Raw genomic sequence first — 17,041 nt, 5'->3', positions numbered from 1 at the left:
TGGATTTGTGGGCGGTCAGGGGGAAGTAATGAACCCCAAACCCCTAACTTGCACAGATACACACACACCGTGTTCACAAACCCTTGGGTTCGCTTGAGTTTGTTAACTGTTTAGCTGTTTCCTGGGGTGCTATACATGTGAAATTCACTGTGGAGTCCCCTGACTGTATTGCCTCATTGTGGACATGGTTTCTGGGTCCTGTCCAGCATCTGCCCTTCTTCCCTTTTGCCCAGGGAGGTAGTCATCCACCCACCTACCTTCCCATGTCATAGTTTTAGACAAGAGCAAGCTTTCCCATGGACTTTATTGATGATGACTGAAATGGGCATCAGGAGCCCCTATGGGGGCCAAGTGGTGCCCGCACGTATGACCATGAGGGTCCAACAAGCTTGGAGGGGCCTAGATGGGGTGTAGCTCCCAACACGCTCCCTGGGTCCTTGGTCAGGTGCTCTGACTTCACACTTATCTTCCTACCAACCTAGCCAACTTTCTACCTGCTTATCTAACCGTCTACCTGCCTACTTACCCAACTGTCTACCTGCCTACCTTACCAACGATCTACCTGCCAAACTATACTACCATCTACCCACCTATCCAACCTGCTGAGCACAACTACCTATGAGCAGACCCAGGGCCCAGGGAATGTGGTGATAGCTACAGCATATCCTGGCCTCTCGACACTTGTGGACCCTCCTGGTCGCCCTCCGCTCTGCAGGCACGCCCTCCAGATCCATTTTGCGGAGGACACAGCAGCCCCACTCTCCCCAGGAGTTGTCACGATGAACTCTGGGCATGACTGAGGCATGGCTGGTTATGTTTTCATCTTCTCCCTCCTATGGGAGGGGACAGCCACAGCTCAACCCTAACACCACCCCACGACTTCCACCGCCCTTTCGTGCAGCATCTCTATTGATGTTTGTGGCCAAACTTCCCATTGTGGCCTACAGCTACTCTCTCCCATCCTGACATACCTTGAACATGACCACCATAGACTTATTTCAATAAGGTCAATAAAGCATGAACAGGGGAAAGTGGGTGGAAACCAGAAAAGCACAGAAAATGAAAACTTTATTGGTAAAGATGATAATTTAAGGTGGTCCTGTGTGTGATCTGGGGGAAAGAAGGGAGGGGGGGAAAGTGGAAGCCAAGATACTGATTTGGCTATCCAGCCACAGTCACCCCAGATTTCAGGAAAAGCTGCTGGGTTTGGAACCTCGGCCCCCCCACCACCGCACACCCGAGTGAAGATGAATCTTGAGGTAAAACTGTACCTCAGATTCAGAATGTAGGAAAATAGAAACCAGGAATTATTGGTGATCTTTCACCCCACTCCCAGGAAGAAAGTTTGCGATTAGGAGCACCTTTCTGCATCCTCGCCTGTCACATCACCCAAATTGGAACTCACAGGAGTGTATGTGGGGGGAAGTACTCCACAGCAAGGGTTGCTTCCTCTTCTGGTGGCAGGCTGGTCTCCACTGGGATGGGTCCCTGCATGGGCTTCCGCACTCCACAACACACACCCTTCATGTGCACCCTATCCCTCATTCAAGCTGGACCACACATTTATGTCCTACCACCCATTTTGTTGGGGGGGGGGAAACAGAAGGTCTTTGGCCGATGTGAGAGAGAACAGTCATTTGTCAACTCTAAAATCAGACCTGGCAGATAGGTGCCTGTTGGCGTGAGATCTAGAAATCTTTTTTTGGGGGGGGAGGGGGGTAAATAAAGTAGGGCTCCTCTTATGAGTTATAAACCACCCCTAGCGGGATGCCTCAGGTGTTGTTGAATATAAAACAAGGAAAAGCCTCAAGGCAAAGGAAAACCAAAAAGTGTGATTACTCAGGTAAATGACCCTGGAAGAGAGGTGAAAGTGGTAAACTAGCTCCTCTCCCAAACACCTTCCAAATTACCTCTTGACACCTATGACTGGACTCACTATCAGACTATAGAATGCCAAAAGGGGCAATGTGCATGTAGTTAGGAAGGAGGACTGCAATGAATGTCCTCAGAAGGCAATTGGATAAAGATAGTATATTGGATGTGGTGATACCAAGAAGCAGTGGATTCATGATTTCTGTGCTGTCCTCTGTTGGAATGGAGATGATAAGTGATTATGAGTCTTGGTTGAACATACTTTGAAACCATGGATTTTCACCATGGCGCTAGCACAAAGCAGTGGATCCATGCTTCTCATATTGAAATATGAGGCAACCCCCCCCCCCAAAAAAAAAACCCAATATGTGGAATTTTGGGTGATGTGACACAAAAGTTCTGAGGATCCATGAAGATACCATGGATCAAATCTTAGCCATTGAGATATGCGTTTAGAGATTTCTATGGTGATAAAAGTGCCCATACCCAGAACCATGATATGTAATTGGATAATGATTTGTGGTTGACTAAAAGTAAAATTTCATGGAAATTCTGCACATTAGCCAAAATAGCATCACACCTGTGGAATGGTGAAGCTTCAAGCAACCAATCTCATTTCTCCATATTATAACTCAGTTTAAAGGTCCCACAATGCTCATTAATTTTTTTTAATTCATATTCGCCGTTGCAATGCCTATGCATGAAATCATACATGCCTAGTACTTTTTGAATACCACATCTTATGGGTTCATGAGTCCTTAAAAAAATTAATATAGTTCCTGATTTTTTTTGGGGGGGGGAAGAAAACTTTCAAGAGCCATGCTTTGTTGAATAAGATATTCTTGTATTTCTGGCATCGCCTACATATGTGTCTGCCTATTCATTGCTCCAGGCATGGGAACAAGGGAGAGGGAGGCTGTGTGAGGGTGGGACGAAGCAGGTGACTTTAGCGCTTTTGAGCCTCCATACCTTCCTTCTGCTGGTTGCCTGCTGGTTGCTTTCTGGTAGCTAGCACTTTTTAGGTTAGTGAATCCACTTTATGCAATTCCCAAAGAAGTGCTTTAAAATGGAGGATGTAGCGAGCTGTCAGCTGGATGTTGGTGACATCATGTGCAGGGGCCGGAATATTTGCAAGTGTCTTGATGCTACATTTAACGAGTGTCGAAATCCATGGGGATCTGTGCTTTGGGACCATGTTTTTGCTCTGGGGCGTAGCCAGGAAGGTGTGGATTTTTGTGGTGTAAGCTGTGGCTATCAATAGAAGAAGTGATCTTATGGTGAGTTTGGGGTGAATGGATGCAAAACCCCTGAGGATCCATGAGGTTCTATGTTTTGGGACCATGCTTTTACTCCATGGAACTCCCCTGAAGGTTTGGATTCTTGATTTTTGTGTTGTATGCTGTGGGTATTTATAGTTAATCTTAGAGTGAGTTTGTGGTGACTGGATGCAAAAACATTGAGAATCTGCGAGGATCCGACCCTTGAAACCATGTTTTTGCCACAAAGGCATGGATCTGTGATTTTTGTGTTGTCTGCTGTGACTATTGATATAATAGATGGTTTTACGTTGAGTTTTGGGCGACTCGATACAAAATTCCTGAGGAATTTTGAGGATGCATTACATCTTTTTCATAGAAGTATACATTTTTATTATAACATTTTTATGAGCATATGATACCGCCTTTTACTAATTTAGACCACTGACACAATATTTAGACCACTCTTAGTATTCTGATGCAGAGTGACTTTGGTTACTGTCAGAAAGTCATTTTTGCTGTCTATTCTCAATAATGGACCAGAGAAGAGGCCTGGATGTGCTGGTTTTGGCCTGTGGGCCAGTGTGCTTGCAACAGCTTTGTTGGTCTTAAAGGTGCCACTAGGCTCTAAATTTTGTTATTCTCAACAATGGTATTTAATTGTTGTAGCATCATACTTTGTTATTTACTTTGTTAATCACCTCAAGCAGGTCTCTGGAGAAGCATAATATTCTGTCTGTCTATCTAATTTCTAAGCACAGCCAGTTTGTGGCAGTTTATAATAAAACATAACATAAAACATAACATAAACAACTAATAACACCTAAGAACACACAATCAATGGCGGTTAAATTTTTTATTCTTGACTCACCACCCCCCAACATCTCAAAGTATTGGATACAGTAATGGTATGATATACACCAAGGGGATGATCACCCAAAATAGTTCCGAACATAGTCTAATCCACAGTCCAGAAGACACGGGGGGGGGGGGGCAATCTTATATCTCAGGTCTCCCAATTTCTAAGTAAATAACTAAATGACAATGATGTGTTACCTGTACATTTCTACATAAACCCTGCATTGGAACGCTTAAAGAATCAAACAATATAAAACATTCTGCACAAAATTTTGCCTCCTGAGTAGATCCAAATTTCACAGACCCTTACTATGCAGTTTCCAAATCCTCCTTCACAGTGATGTTTTTTCCCCTTTGAATCTTAACTTGTAATCTTCTGGTGAGGAATTCCTGGATTCATATTTGGTTTCCTGCTGCGTCACCATTGTGCTCCCCTACCAGGCACCTTGGCAGAGTCCGAGTTTCAACAACCTCGGCCAGCAAGCCAAGACCCAAGACGTTTAGCAAAAGCAGAGTCAAAGTCCAGTTCAAGTTCTAGTAACCGGCCCAACAGGCCTGAGTCCAGAGACAAAGCGGGAGTGTGGTTATGGAGCAAGCCATGGTCGGGAGTTGAGTCAGTAGTCCAGAGAGTGGTTTGGGAAGCAGTCAAGGTCGAGAGCCAAGTGAGTAGTCTGAGTACTAAGAGCCAAAGTCCAGAAGCTGAAAGCAGGAGTCAGGATCCAGGAGACAGTTGGCCAGAACTTCGCTGAAGCAAGGTCAAGGCGGAAACTGAGAGCAAGGCATTGGGTGGATTGCACCCACGAGGAAGTGTAGCTGCTGCCCCGCTTAAGTGCAACCTGCTAACCAGCTACACCTGTGGCCTCAGATGTCATTCCCTGAAGTGCCTGCACCTGGAACCCATCTGTCTTGACACCGCGCCATCAACTGGGTGCATTGTTGGCACACTGTCAAATCCACTTGCCAGCTCTGTCTTGTGCACTCTTGTGAGCTGTCTGGGCTGAACTGAGGTGCTGATGCTGATGGAGTTGATGCTGGTGAAAAGGGCAGGGTATCCGCCTGGCTGGGACCCAGTTGCTCATCCCGCCCAGGACTTGGATTGTGCCAGTTGTGTTCTAACTCCTCATCACTCAGCTCCGCTTCCTCAGCCACACACTCCTACAGTGGAGTGGCAGTACAGGTGGGAGAGGAGCAGTTGTTCTAGGCAGGGCTGGCGTGGGTGCAGATGAGTACTCCAGTGGCGGTGAAGCCATGGCTATGACATCATCCCCTTCCCCAGGGCCCCCCTTCTGAGGGTCAAGTCCTGACTTGGCTGGGTAGCAGGCATGGAAGTTGCAGATCAAATCAGGGGCATGGACGGCATCAGCAGGTTCCCAGGACTGGTCTTCTGGGCCATAGCCCTCTTAGTCAATTAAGTACTGAGGGGCTCTACAACAGACCTGGGAATCCAAGATGGTATTCCTCTTCCCTGTCAATAGATGCAGGAGCTGGACAAGCAGGGCTCGGTGGGCAGAGGGCCAGTGGCCTCTGGGCAAAGAAGGGATCAATGAAAAATGGGGTGGATCCGTTAGTCCCTGGGGAGCAGAGCCTGAAGGTGACAGGGTTAATCTGCTCCACCACTTCGAATGGTCCTACGCACCGAGCATCGATCTTCTTGGTCGGGCAGGTGGTGCACAAATGAGAGCCGGACCCTGCTCCCCACTAGGATAGGAACCCCCTAGGTGCGGTGGGTATCGGCTTGGGCCTTATACTAGTCCTGGGCTTCCTGCAAGGTCTCCGTTAAGACCTGATGTTGTGCCTGCAATTCTTCCAGATCTGCCTTGGTTGTGGGCACTGGGGGTGGGGGGGGGGGTTCACTAGGGTCCAGAAGGAAATGGGGGTGAAAGTCATACAGGTCCTGGAGCGGGGATATTGCATCAATGCATGCTCTGAGTTCTTATATGCAAATTCAGCTAGGGGAAGTCACCGAGGCCAGTCCTCCTGCTGGTACAAGACATAGCAGTTAAAATGGTTACTTTGGAAGGTGGGCTCTGTGGCATTATATCCCGCTGGGGTCCCCCCCCAAATCCCCCCTCTCCTGGCTCCACCCCCAAAATCTCCAAGAATTTCACAATCCAGAGGTGGTGATCCTTTATCTGGGATTCTGAGGTTCAGCTCTCCAGTCTGCCTAGAAAGCTTTCTGGATGACCTTGGCCAGTCACTCCATCTCAGCTTAACCTACTTCACAGGGTTATTGTGAGGATAAAATGGAGGAGAGGAAAAGGATAAGAAATTCTTTGAATCCCCACTGGGGAGAAAGACAGGGAGCAAGTGAAGAGTCAGCTTGGTGCAATGGTTAAGATCTGTGGCCTCTAATCTAGTGAGCCGGGTTTGATTCCCCCACTTCTCCACAGCTGGGTGACCTTAGGCTAGTCACAATCCAGAGCTATTCTCACAGAGCAGTCCTGTCAGAGCTCTCTCAGCCCCACCTACATCACAGGATGTCTGTTGTGGGAAGAAGAAGGGAGGGTGATTGTAAGCTGGTTTCTGACTTGGGTAGTGAAAAGCAGGGTATAAAACCCAACTCTTCTTCTTTTGGTAAATAAATTAAACATTAAAAGCATGGTCTTAAAAAAATTGAAACAATTTATAGGCTTCTTTTCATCAAACTCAAAGCAGCTTAACTAAAATATTAGTTAAAGAATAGAAATGAGAACTACTAGAACAGTAACCATCAAGAAAACAAAGATCCGGCCCTCTCAATTCCTGGCAAATAGATGGGGAAGAAATGGAGATAGTGACAGATTTTATTTTCCTGGGCTCCAAGATCACTGCAGATGGGGACTGCAGCAAATAAATTAAAAGGACCATAAGGAAGGCCGAGCATCAAAGAATTGAGGCTTTTGAACTCTGGTGCTGGAGAAGACTCTTGCGAGTCCCTTGGACTGCAAGGCGAACAAACCGGTCAGTCCTAGAGGAGATCAGCCCTGACTGCTCCTTAAAAGGTCAGATCCTGAAGATGAAACTCAAATATTTTGGCCACCTCATGAGAAGGAAGGACTCCCTGGAGAAGAGCCTAATGCTGGGAGCGATTGAGGGCAAAAGAAGAAGGTGACGACAGAGAATAAGGTGGCTGGATGGAGTCACTGAAGCAGTGGGTGCGAGCTTAAATGGACTCTGGGGAATGGTAGAGGACAGGAAGGCCTGGAGGATCCATGGGATCGCGATGGGGTCGCGATGGGTCGGACACGACTTCGCACCTAACAACAACAAAAGAACAGTAACAACATACCTACAGAAAAGAATAGAAGATAATAGATTCTGTTGCCTTCCATTTCACCCAGCCTTTAACAAGATAGGCCAACTGGTGTGTATGTGCATGCGTGTTTGCGTGTGTGTGTACAGTAACCACAAACATCACCAGGAATATGTTTTAATATTGAAACTAAGTTCTGTTACTTGATTCCCACACCCACAACCCCAATCCTGTTGAACTCCCGCCCAGTCCTTGCTGTAATCCTCTTGTTTCTTAAAGCTGCTTCCAAAAAAACTTCCCCCAGTGTGTTCCCTGCTGTGATTGCTGTTTAAGGAGAGGATGCAATGGACAGGAGAAACTTGCGTACACAACTGGAGCTTTGCTTGCCATTTTTACTGTAGCAGTTCCCACTGCCAAAGAAACACATTGCATTAAAAAAACCTACCCTGAACAGCAGAGTCAAAAAGCTGCTGTAAACACAGCAGGCAAATCTTGAGCTGAGTACAGTTCCTATGCAAGTACATCCCTTTGATCACAACTTCAGTATTCAAAATATGATCAATTCTGTTCGATGTGTTAAGTGACAGTTCACTGAAGCTGCATCAGGACTGAAAAATAGTCTTCATGACCTACAATCCAGTGTGCTGATTTTACAGCATTAGTCTTGAAATGAAGAGCTACATCTGATCAGTGGTGAGTTACCACAGTGGTGATAACATTATTTTGTTTTCCATACTGCTGATTGTCAGGGGGAAGCAGGAGTGCAGAGAAAAAACAATGTGTTGTGTGGGTTTGTATGTGTGTATTGGTGAACTCTATACTATCTGCTATTAGGCATTTGAACCCCGCCAGTTGTTTTGCAAGTCTTAGCAAAAGAGACATAAAGAGATGGAGAAGAGAATGATTAGAAAAGAAAACCATGTTTATATTGATAGCAGGAATTACAGGCAGGTTATAAATTAAAGCAAGTTCTAAAACAAGCTTTCTCAACCAGGGTTTTGTGAAATCCTGGGGTTTCTTAACAGCACTGGAAGGCTTTCCTGGATGGTTGGGAGTTAATTAATCTCTGAATTTGAAATAATTAATTAATGCAAATTTGTTAAATATTTATCAGGTGATATGACCATATACGGTCAGGTTGACCCATCCACCCCACTCCCAAAATGGCCAATGATGGGCCTGGAGGGAAGGGGAGGGGTCCCAGGTGAGTGTGTACACAGCTGTGCTTCCCAACCGTATTCTGCATGACCTCGTCACTTCCTGGGTTTCTTGAAGCTTGAAAAATGTTCCAGTGGTTTCTCAACAGTAAAAAAAGTTGAGAAAGGTAGTTCTAAAGGAACTGATCTAATATCTTAAATAATGCAGGCAACATTTCTGGGATTAGGGTCATCTGGCTATACCTTTATTAGTGTTTTGGAGGGGGGCATAATTCTTTTACGAATGAAAGATGAAATGCCCCTTGTCTTGTTTTTGAATGAAGAGGCAACTGAAGGCTGTCTGGCAGCATGAGCCTTCAAAGCCCTGATGTACAAGTGCTTCTTCTGGACCATTAGCAATATCTTTTCCACATTTCTTCCCTTCCAGGGACTAGAAGCAACGTATGTGAGTAGCAACTCATGTTCTGCCCTACTGATTATATCCAAGTCCTATTGCTAGGCGAGGGATCTCTGCAGATGGTTGTCCCAAAGTGAAGAGTTTACTTCCATGCTACCCTCCCTCTTGTGAAACTCACCAAGAATAATTGAGATTCATTCCCTTTAGCACAGTGTAGTACAACAGTGTAACATAGGCTAAAATTTCCGTTGGCACGGCTTAAATTTCAAGGCAGGGACACCCCTTAGCAGATAAAAAGCTGGGCAGCATGTGTGCATGTGAGAATGAAGGATACAGAAGATGAGTGGTGCTAATATTACTAAATAGAATAGAATATTACTGATGTATTGAGGATGTTATCTCTGATGGTGTAACTGAGGCAGAGGTATTCTGAACTTAAGCAGAGGTATTCTGCCCTTGGGCCACACATCCCCCCCTCCCCCCAAAAAAGTGTAGCAGTGGTAAAGCGACAGACCACTGTGGAAGACATTCCTCTTCTGTTTTGAAAGCATAATCCTCTCCCTTGCAAAGTGCTCTGTTTTCACAGTGGGCTCTAAGGAATGAAGCAAAATAGTGGCATCGCTTACACTTTCAATACACTTTCAATACAATACAATTCGGCCCTGGCCCCAACCTGGTGGAATGAGCTCCCAGAAGAGCTAAGGGCCCTGCCGGAATTGTTAGCTTTCCACAGGGCCTGCAAGATGGAGCTCTTCCGCCAGGCATATGGTTGAGGCCAGGGTGGGGTCCCGACATTTGACCTAGGACTCCCTGTGTCCATCTGATTGATTTGATGCCTCATTCCCACCAGCAGAGCAGCAGGATGGTTGTCCCTTATTATCATTAAGGGAAATTATGGGGTTTTATTATATTTTATTCTTTGTAAACCACTGTGAGTCCAGTTGGGAACAGCGGCATATAAATACATACATACATACATACATACATACATACATACATACATACATACATACATACAACTGTCTAATACAGTCCACAGGTATTCAGGTTTGTATGTATTGTACTGCACTATAGTGTATCTTAACATTTCCTTCCATAATTTAAAAAAAATCCTGCAGGGTCTTAAGTATATTTATTCTAATTTACCTCTCACTGAGTTTTATGGGACTATGATGAACTACCAACACACTTCCCCACACTGTTAAAGCATGAGGTGATAAAATTTAGATATAGGAATCAGTTGCACAGTTTGTAGATCTTAAATACAGGATCTTGAGAGGTGTGTAAGATTTTTCTTAGTTTCTGAATTCTTTACACTGAGAGTATTTTGTTCTATATTTACCTAAACACTTCAGTATTTTTCTTTGAGTTCCTTTGAACTCCCCTGGTTTTCTTTGAATGCTGGTATCCTCTATTAGTATCGCAATTTGCTTTCCTTATAAACACCAGTTTCCCTCTAGCAGCAGTATCTTTTCTACACCAGAAATCATCCCCCTTTTTAACTGGAATGGGTATCCTTCTCTCCTTAGAAGATTCTTTGGCCTGATTTTGAAGTCTCACACCACTACCCAAATTTCTCTGCCAGATATCATTCCCAGTTTGCCTGACTGTGTAGAACTGCTTTGAGCATATGCTGAATTCAATTAATCAAGACTGTGGGCAATTCTGCACACCATAAATTTAGCATCATACTTTCCATCTGAAGAAGCTATATTTCGGCTGCCCTGTGTTCTTTGATTAAATTCTCCTCAGACTTGATGTATTTTAACTAAGGCACAGAAAGATCTTCTTACAATGCAGGTTTCTACCACAAACTAAATAACTTCCTTTAGCCATAGCTCTCTTATTACTTCTCGCACAACTGTTGCTGACCAATCAGAATGCTTGGAGTAGCCTGTCACTCAAGCTCTTTGCCTCAGTGAAGAATTAACTCTTTACTTCCTGGTTTTCCGATAATCTAGTCACGTTGAATTGGCTGTACCTTTTGCTATCAGTGTTGTCTTTGCTCTATTGTTTGGCATCCTGTGGCTCAACAACGCTATCATGTGCAATATCTTCAACTTAATTTTCATTGTTTCTTTCCCTCTTTTACTAATTTATTTCAAAATCTTGCTAATCCAAAAAAATCCGCTCAATATTGGCCTGCCCAATTTCCTCCCACCAAAAAGAACCGTGAAGGCCTCTGATATGTTAAAATGGTGGAAGGAGAGAGAAAATGTTGTACTGGTAGAGTTGAGATGTCCAGCTACACTTGCAATGCCTATGCTACCAACAAAGCCATAACACTTTCTTGGGATTAATCCTCATTGAGCAAACCATAATAGAATTCTAAGTAGACCTGATTAGAATAGCTGTCTAATACTACCAGACCTCCCATGGTAACACAAATCACTTTGAATGCATTCTGTGTTTTGCCCTGGTACTCATTACAGTCTATCCAGTATACCCATCACAACTGTGCAGTTGCATGGAGTCTACTTCTTAGACCTATAGACTCTAAGTCTTTTCAGAACTAAATATATAAAGCCTAAAGCTTTAGTTACTCTGAGTACCTTTTCCAACTGTGTCGTAAATTAAGAACAATTTACATATTGTTTCTGTCATGCTTAGGAAATGACTTGTATCATAGTGTGGCCAGTTCTGGGTTGGGAAATACTTGGAGATTTTGGGGGCGGAGCCTAAGAAGGGCAGTGTTTAGGGAGGCACCTCAGCAAGATAAAATTCCTTAGAGTTCACCTTCCAAGCATCCATTTTCCCCAGGGGAATTGATTTTGGTTATCTGGAGATCAGTTGTAATAGCAGATCTCCAGGTGGTACCTGGAGTGTGGTGCTTTCTCCACCCTGTTGCCATAATGCGGTGTTGTAGTGTTACACAGACATCATGACATGATCACCAGACATCATGACATGATCAGATGCACTACATGGTCCGGTGGTGACATAGATAAGGCACAAAGCAGAGGCAGTTTCAACCTGTATTCTCTGATGAAGTTAACATATAAGAATATCTGTTTTCACTCGACCACTTTAAATTACTTCACATGTCACCTGATAAGCCCTTCCAGTGTGGTGGTTTTTTTGCTCTGTACAAGAAAGTTCCTCCCAACATACATGTCCCCAAACCTTCAAATGGTGACTTGGAGAAGATCTTCCAGTCTTGGATAACTGCTGCACATGAATTGCTTGCCATATGGAGTCAGTGGTTGCCATTTAATGTGGTAGTGCTGATAAGCGACCTATTTCATGTGCACTGACACCTAAATCTTAGAGTGCAAATCAGTGAGATAGATCTAGATTTATACCAGAGTAGCTAAAGCCATCACCCAGAGCATTTCTCAACATTTTTACCATTAAGAAACTCCCAAAACATTCTTCAGGCTTCAAGAAACCCTCGATCATGCAGACTATGGTTGGGAAGCAGTGTACACTCCCACCTGGGGCCTCTCCCCTCCCCACCTCCTCATCATTGGCCATGGGAGGGTCCACATGACAATATATGGCAGGGGTAGTCAAACTATGGCCCTCCAGATGTCCATGGACTACAATTCCCATGTGCAAACACTGGCAGGGGCTCCTGGGAATTGTAGTCCATGGACATCTGGAGGGCCACAGTTTGACTACCCCTGATATATGGTCATATCATCTGATAAATGTTTAACGAATTTTAAAATGTATTAACATTAATTAACTCCCACCTATTCAGGAAACCCTTCCAGGGCTGTCAAGAAATGCCAGGGTCTCATGAAACCCTGGTTGAGAAAGGCTGACCACAGTATTAGAGATAATGTTAATTTGTACAAGTTGCTGAGTCCAGTCTAATGGAATGAGTTTGCACTTATAAAAGAGTGGAGACTGGAACACCTATTTTTAAATGTGACATGTCAGGTTTGATACCTCAGCTTTTATGCCCACAAAGACACACGCCGACAGTGGCAGTACATGTACCTTACAGTCCTGTGCCATACATATGGCCCAGTACACAGACCCACCTTTGTTCTTTCCTGTAGTTTCATAGTTGTGTATGCTCTCAAGGGTTTGCTGACGATTGCATATGCATTTATGCTTACCCTCTATAAACATGCACATACCATTTTACACAGGGGGACTCCGGTAGCATCGCCTCTTCTACGGTGCATCTTCCTGTCACCTCGCCAACCTTGCCAGTTGCCCCCTGCTTCGCTAGAAAGACTAGTCTAAAGCAAGTCAGACCTAATTTGACCTGATTGTTAAATTCCAAATGAAGACATCTTTAGGGGTTGTGTTTGTGCTACTGCTTTCCAGCCAAGGATGAAGAAAAAACTCACATACACAAACACACACACACACCTGAATTTATATGAGAGAATTGATATCAGTCTGATCTGCTGGGGTGTGGGCTGCTGAGAGAGAGAATCTGTATGCAGGTTTTCCCTGCCCCATCAAGATGAGTGTGTGTGTGTGTGTGTGTCCTTCTCTCTGTAAAAGCCCATCTGGGTTTGGTTGGGCTGTAGCCCCTGCTATTGGTTCCAGGCCATCATGTGCCAAGCCTGGCCGAGGCTTTGGGATGCTCTGTGCTTGCATTAAATCGATCCACTGCTGCACATTAGAGCTCAACCTGCCAGTGAATCAGACCTTTTCTTTCCTTTTTTTTTCAATTTTCTCTCCCTGCCTGCCTCCCTCCCTCCCTAACACCAGTCTTATTTTAGCTTACCCAAGAGGAGAAGGAGGAGGAGGAGGAGGAGGAGGAGGTGGAGGAATACAGGGCAGGAAAAAATACTAGACATTGCAGCTACCAGGGAACCCTTATGAGTAGACGGTGGATGGCAACTACTTCTCTTTTCTCTTTCATTTTTGGATTTTACAGGATTTCTTTGCTGCATTCAACTCCAAGATGAGGCAAAACTGACATATGCACACACGCGCGCACACACACACACAGAGTGCTCTGTGTCTCACACGCGCACACACACTCATACACGCAATCACACCGAATAAAAAGGCAGAAAGAGAGACTGCTGGATAGCAAGAGGGGGGAAACATCTACAGCTCCAGAAGCTTAAAGAGAGCCCAAACGCCTTTTCCTTTCAGATCTTGGACACTGTTGAAGACAGCAGGATGAAGCTCCAGTGAAAAAAACCTTGGGAGGGGGATTTTGTTTTGATTGGGGAGGGGGGTTGTGTGTCTGTGTGTGTGTTTTTTTAGTGTGGGTGATTTTTTCTGCTTTTTGGGGGTAAATTTCTCATTGTTTTTCCTTTTTGGTGCAGTACTTTATTTGTGAGATGGGAGGGCATGTAGTGATCTCATAAATCTTACAAGAAAAATATTTTTTTTCTTGTGAGTGCACATTTTTTTGCCAAGCTGCCCAGCACAGAAGAAGCCTGCTTTTCAGCCACCAAACTGCATTGCAAATACTGAGACAGAGAACCTCATTTTGATGGCGTCTTTTTATTTTTTCTTTTTATTTCCATTTCCTTCCCTTCTGGCTTTGAGAAGAGTGCTAGGGGCGAGGAATTGGTGCATTCGATTTCTTTAATTGCATTTTTCCCCCTCAGTGGGGAGGAGGTGCTGCTGCCGCTACGTTTAATTGTCATCCCCCCCCCTCCTCCCAGGGGCAATGTATTTCTTTATTTTTTAAAAGCTGAAACATTTTTAACTGATGGTGCATTGAATCTTTTTCATTGCAGTTCATTTTAGGGGCAGTTTGGTGCATTGATCTCCCCCCCTTCCATTTCAATTCTACAATTTTGGAAGATTTTTTGTTGTTGTTGTTTTCTTGTGGGGTGTGTCGTCCCCCCCCCCCACCATCATTGCAACGTTTTGGGTAGAGGGTGGAGGATTTCTTCATCGCTTCCAGCCTGCAAAGGGAGGTGAGAGTGACCATGTCCAGGATTTCTGCTGCTTTCCTCGGCCGTGCTCCAGCCTGAGTACCCCCTCCCTCTGCTGCAAGCTCCCCTAGCAGCATCCTACAGCAGCCGATGGGATGTGATGAGCTTCTTCTCTCCGGCAGCATCCTCAGCAGCATAACCCCCGACCCTTTGCTCTTTGCAGGATGGCTCGGTTTGGAGATGAAGTGCCGGCCCGCTATGGGGCAGGAGGTGCAGGGGGAGCTGGCTCTGGAACAGCAAGCGGTGGAGGCGGCCGGGGTGCTGGGGGCGTCCGGCAAGGTGGTCCCCCGGGGGCCCAGAGGATATACAAACAGTCGATGGCCCAGCGAGCCCGTACCATGGCACTCTACAACCCCATTCCTGTTCGGCAGAACTGCCTGACTGTCAACCGCTCCCTCTTCCTCTTCAGTGAGGACAACGTGGTGAGGAAATACGCCAAAAAGATCACCGAATGGCCATATCCTTTCTATGGGGGATCCCAAGTCTCAGTACTTAGGGCTCAGGAGCACATCAATTGTGGGGAAAAGGGAATTGTTAAAGCATGTGTCCCAGTCTGATCCCTGCATGTTTGGCCTACCTTATGCATGATGCCCCACCTGCACACGCCTGTCCCCAGCATTCCTACCAAGAATTGCATATTCCTACCCTCAGTGTATCACATCTGTATTTCTTCTGCATGTTTTTACTGGCTAGTCATCCCACCTCTGCTAAGACAGATTTATTGCCTATTCATATCTCTCTGCCCCCTAGTCAAATACATGAAAGCAGCCCTTGACCCTAACATTTCTATTGCAAATTGCGCCCGAGCTCTCATCCATGCGACTGTACTTTTCCCCCCCCTTCTGCCAATGTCCTTTTGCTCCTAATGAATCCTTCTCCTGCCTTTACTTCTTCTCCTGCATCTCTTACTTCTCAGTCTGTGTGCTTTCCATGTATGCTTCTGTGCTATATATATCCACCACTTTAATATGTCTATTGCCTTATGGTGAATGAGCCTATGCAGGGGTCAGCATTCTATGCTGCTTTCTTCGTTGCTTCCTTCCACCCTTTACCTCTGTTCCCTATTAGCTAGCTTCTCTTTGAACCTGTTTGTCTTTCAATCTGTGCATAGGGTGGGACTGGTGAGGCCAGAGAGCACCCATTTTCATTTTCCCCCACTTGAGAGCTTTGCAGACTGCATTTGTTAGCTGTGTCCTCATTTCCCCTTCTTCAGACAGGGGGCTTAACAGATTTGGGGCAACCATCAACCAGCTTGTTCTCTGTAGGTGTGGTATGGAAGATGGTACTTCTTAGCATGGTATCTGTTGGTTTTGCAAAAGAAAGAAAGAAAGAAAGAAAGAAAGAAAGAAAGAAAGAAAGAAAGAAAGAAAGAAAGAAAGAAAGAAAGAAAGAAAGAAAGAAAGAAAGAAAGAAGGGCCATTGGTAGTAAGAATGTTCAGGCAGATCTGAGCTAAGCACCAACACTGCCATTTCCAAAAGAGGAGCATAGTGAACAGAAAGTGGCCTAAAAGAGGCCATGTAGAGCAAATGTAGCCTGCAAGTAGACTACAAACTCTAGGGGATCAAGAGAAGACAAAGATGTGAATCTGGACCAAATTATTACCCACAGAATCAGAATTTCCTTTCCTTCTCCCCATTTTAATTCTTAGTGGCAGGAAATAATACTCTTGCTCATTTAATCTTTACAGGATTGGAGGAATTTGTGAGTTTAAATTCCCAAATGGGTCCAGAGAACATAGGCAGAGGGCAGTTCCCCATAATGTCTGGGGTGGGGATTATACAGAGGAAATGATGGGTTCAGCTACTCCTGCTGAGTCTTGCATATGGGATTTCCTCTGCTGGTGGAGAGAAATACAAGATTTCCAGCTCCTGCATCTGTTACTTCAATTCGGTATGTAAAAATCTTGCTTCTTCTTGTGACTGTTTGTAGAGCTACTCTTTTTCTGAAGGAGCTGCATGCTGTTGGTTATAGAACTATGCTGTGCTTATCTCGCTTTGAATCTCCTGTTTCTTCTCTGTTGAGAAAAGTTTAGTGCTGAGAGTAAGAATATGATCTGAGAGCAAGATGTCTTTTCATGCCTGAAGAATCTTGGAATATAGGAGCTGGGTGTGTGCATGGGGAATAAGCATTATTCTGGCAGCACAGCTGTGTTTCCCATAGCTCATTTACAATGGAATTGTTATGTATTTGTTCAGTTTGGCTGTCAGTTTGAAGGGGGAAATTACATTTTTCTTACCTGAAAGTAAAGCCAGAGTAAGTTTACAGGGACCAATGGGTTCATACTGGTAGAAATTAGGTCAATCACATTTATCCTTCTCTGTCATAAAAAAGGCCCACTTGTACATGCTTTCTTCTGATTTTTTTTAAACATTGTAAGGGGTCTAGCTGTTTATCTAAGAAGGGG

The 17,041-nt window shown here is 44.9% G+C and overlaps 1 protein-coding gene across 14 annotated transcripts in view; it reads left to right on the top strand.

Moving 5' to 3' along the window:
- The window catches only part of CACNA1A (calcium voltage-gated channel subunit alpha1 A), a 406,947-nt gene that overhangs the window by 116,500 nt on the left and 273,406 nt on the right, over positions 1-17,041 (top strand). For 13 of the 14 annotated variants that reach the window (XM_077327283.1, XM_077327280.1, XM_077327282.1 and 10 more), the window contains exon 3: positions 14,800-15,093. In XM_077327283.1, coding sequence (XP_077183398.1) covers positions 14,800-15,093 — 294 coding nt within the window. Of the gene's footprint in view, positions 1-13,328; positions 14,619-14,799; positions 15,094-17,041 lie in introns of those variants that run through there. The other variant, XM_077327290.1, reaches the window with a different exon arrangement.

Source organism: Paroedura picta, chromosome 3, assembly GCF_049243985.1.
Source record: "Paroedura picta isolate Pp20150507F chromosome 3, Ppicta_v3.0, whole genome shotgun sequence".
Taxonomy (NCBI): Eukaryota; Metazoa; Chordata; class Lepidosauria; order Squamata; family Gekkonidae; genus Paroedura; species Paroedura picta.
This window is presented reverse-complemented; position numbering and strand designations above follow the sequence as displayed.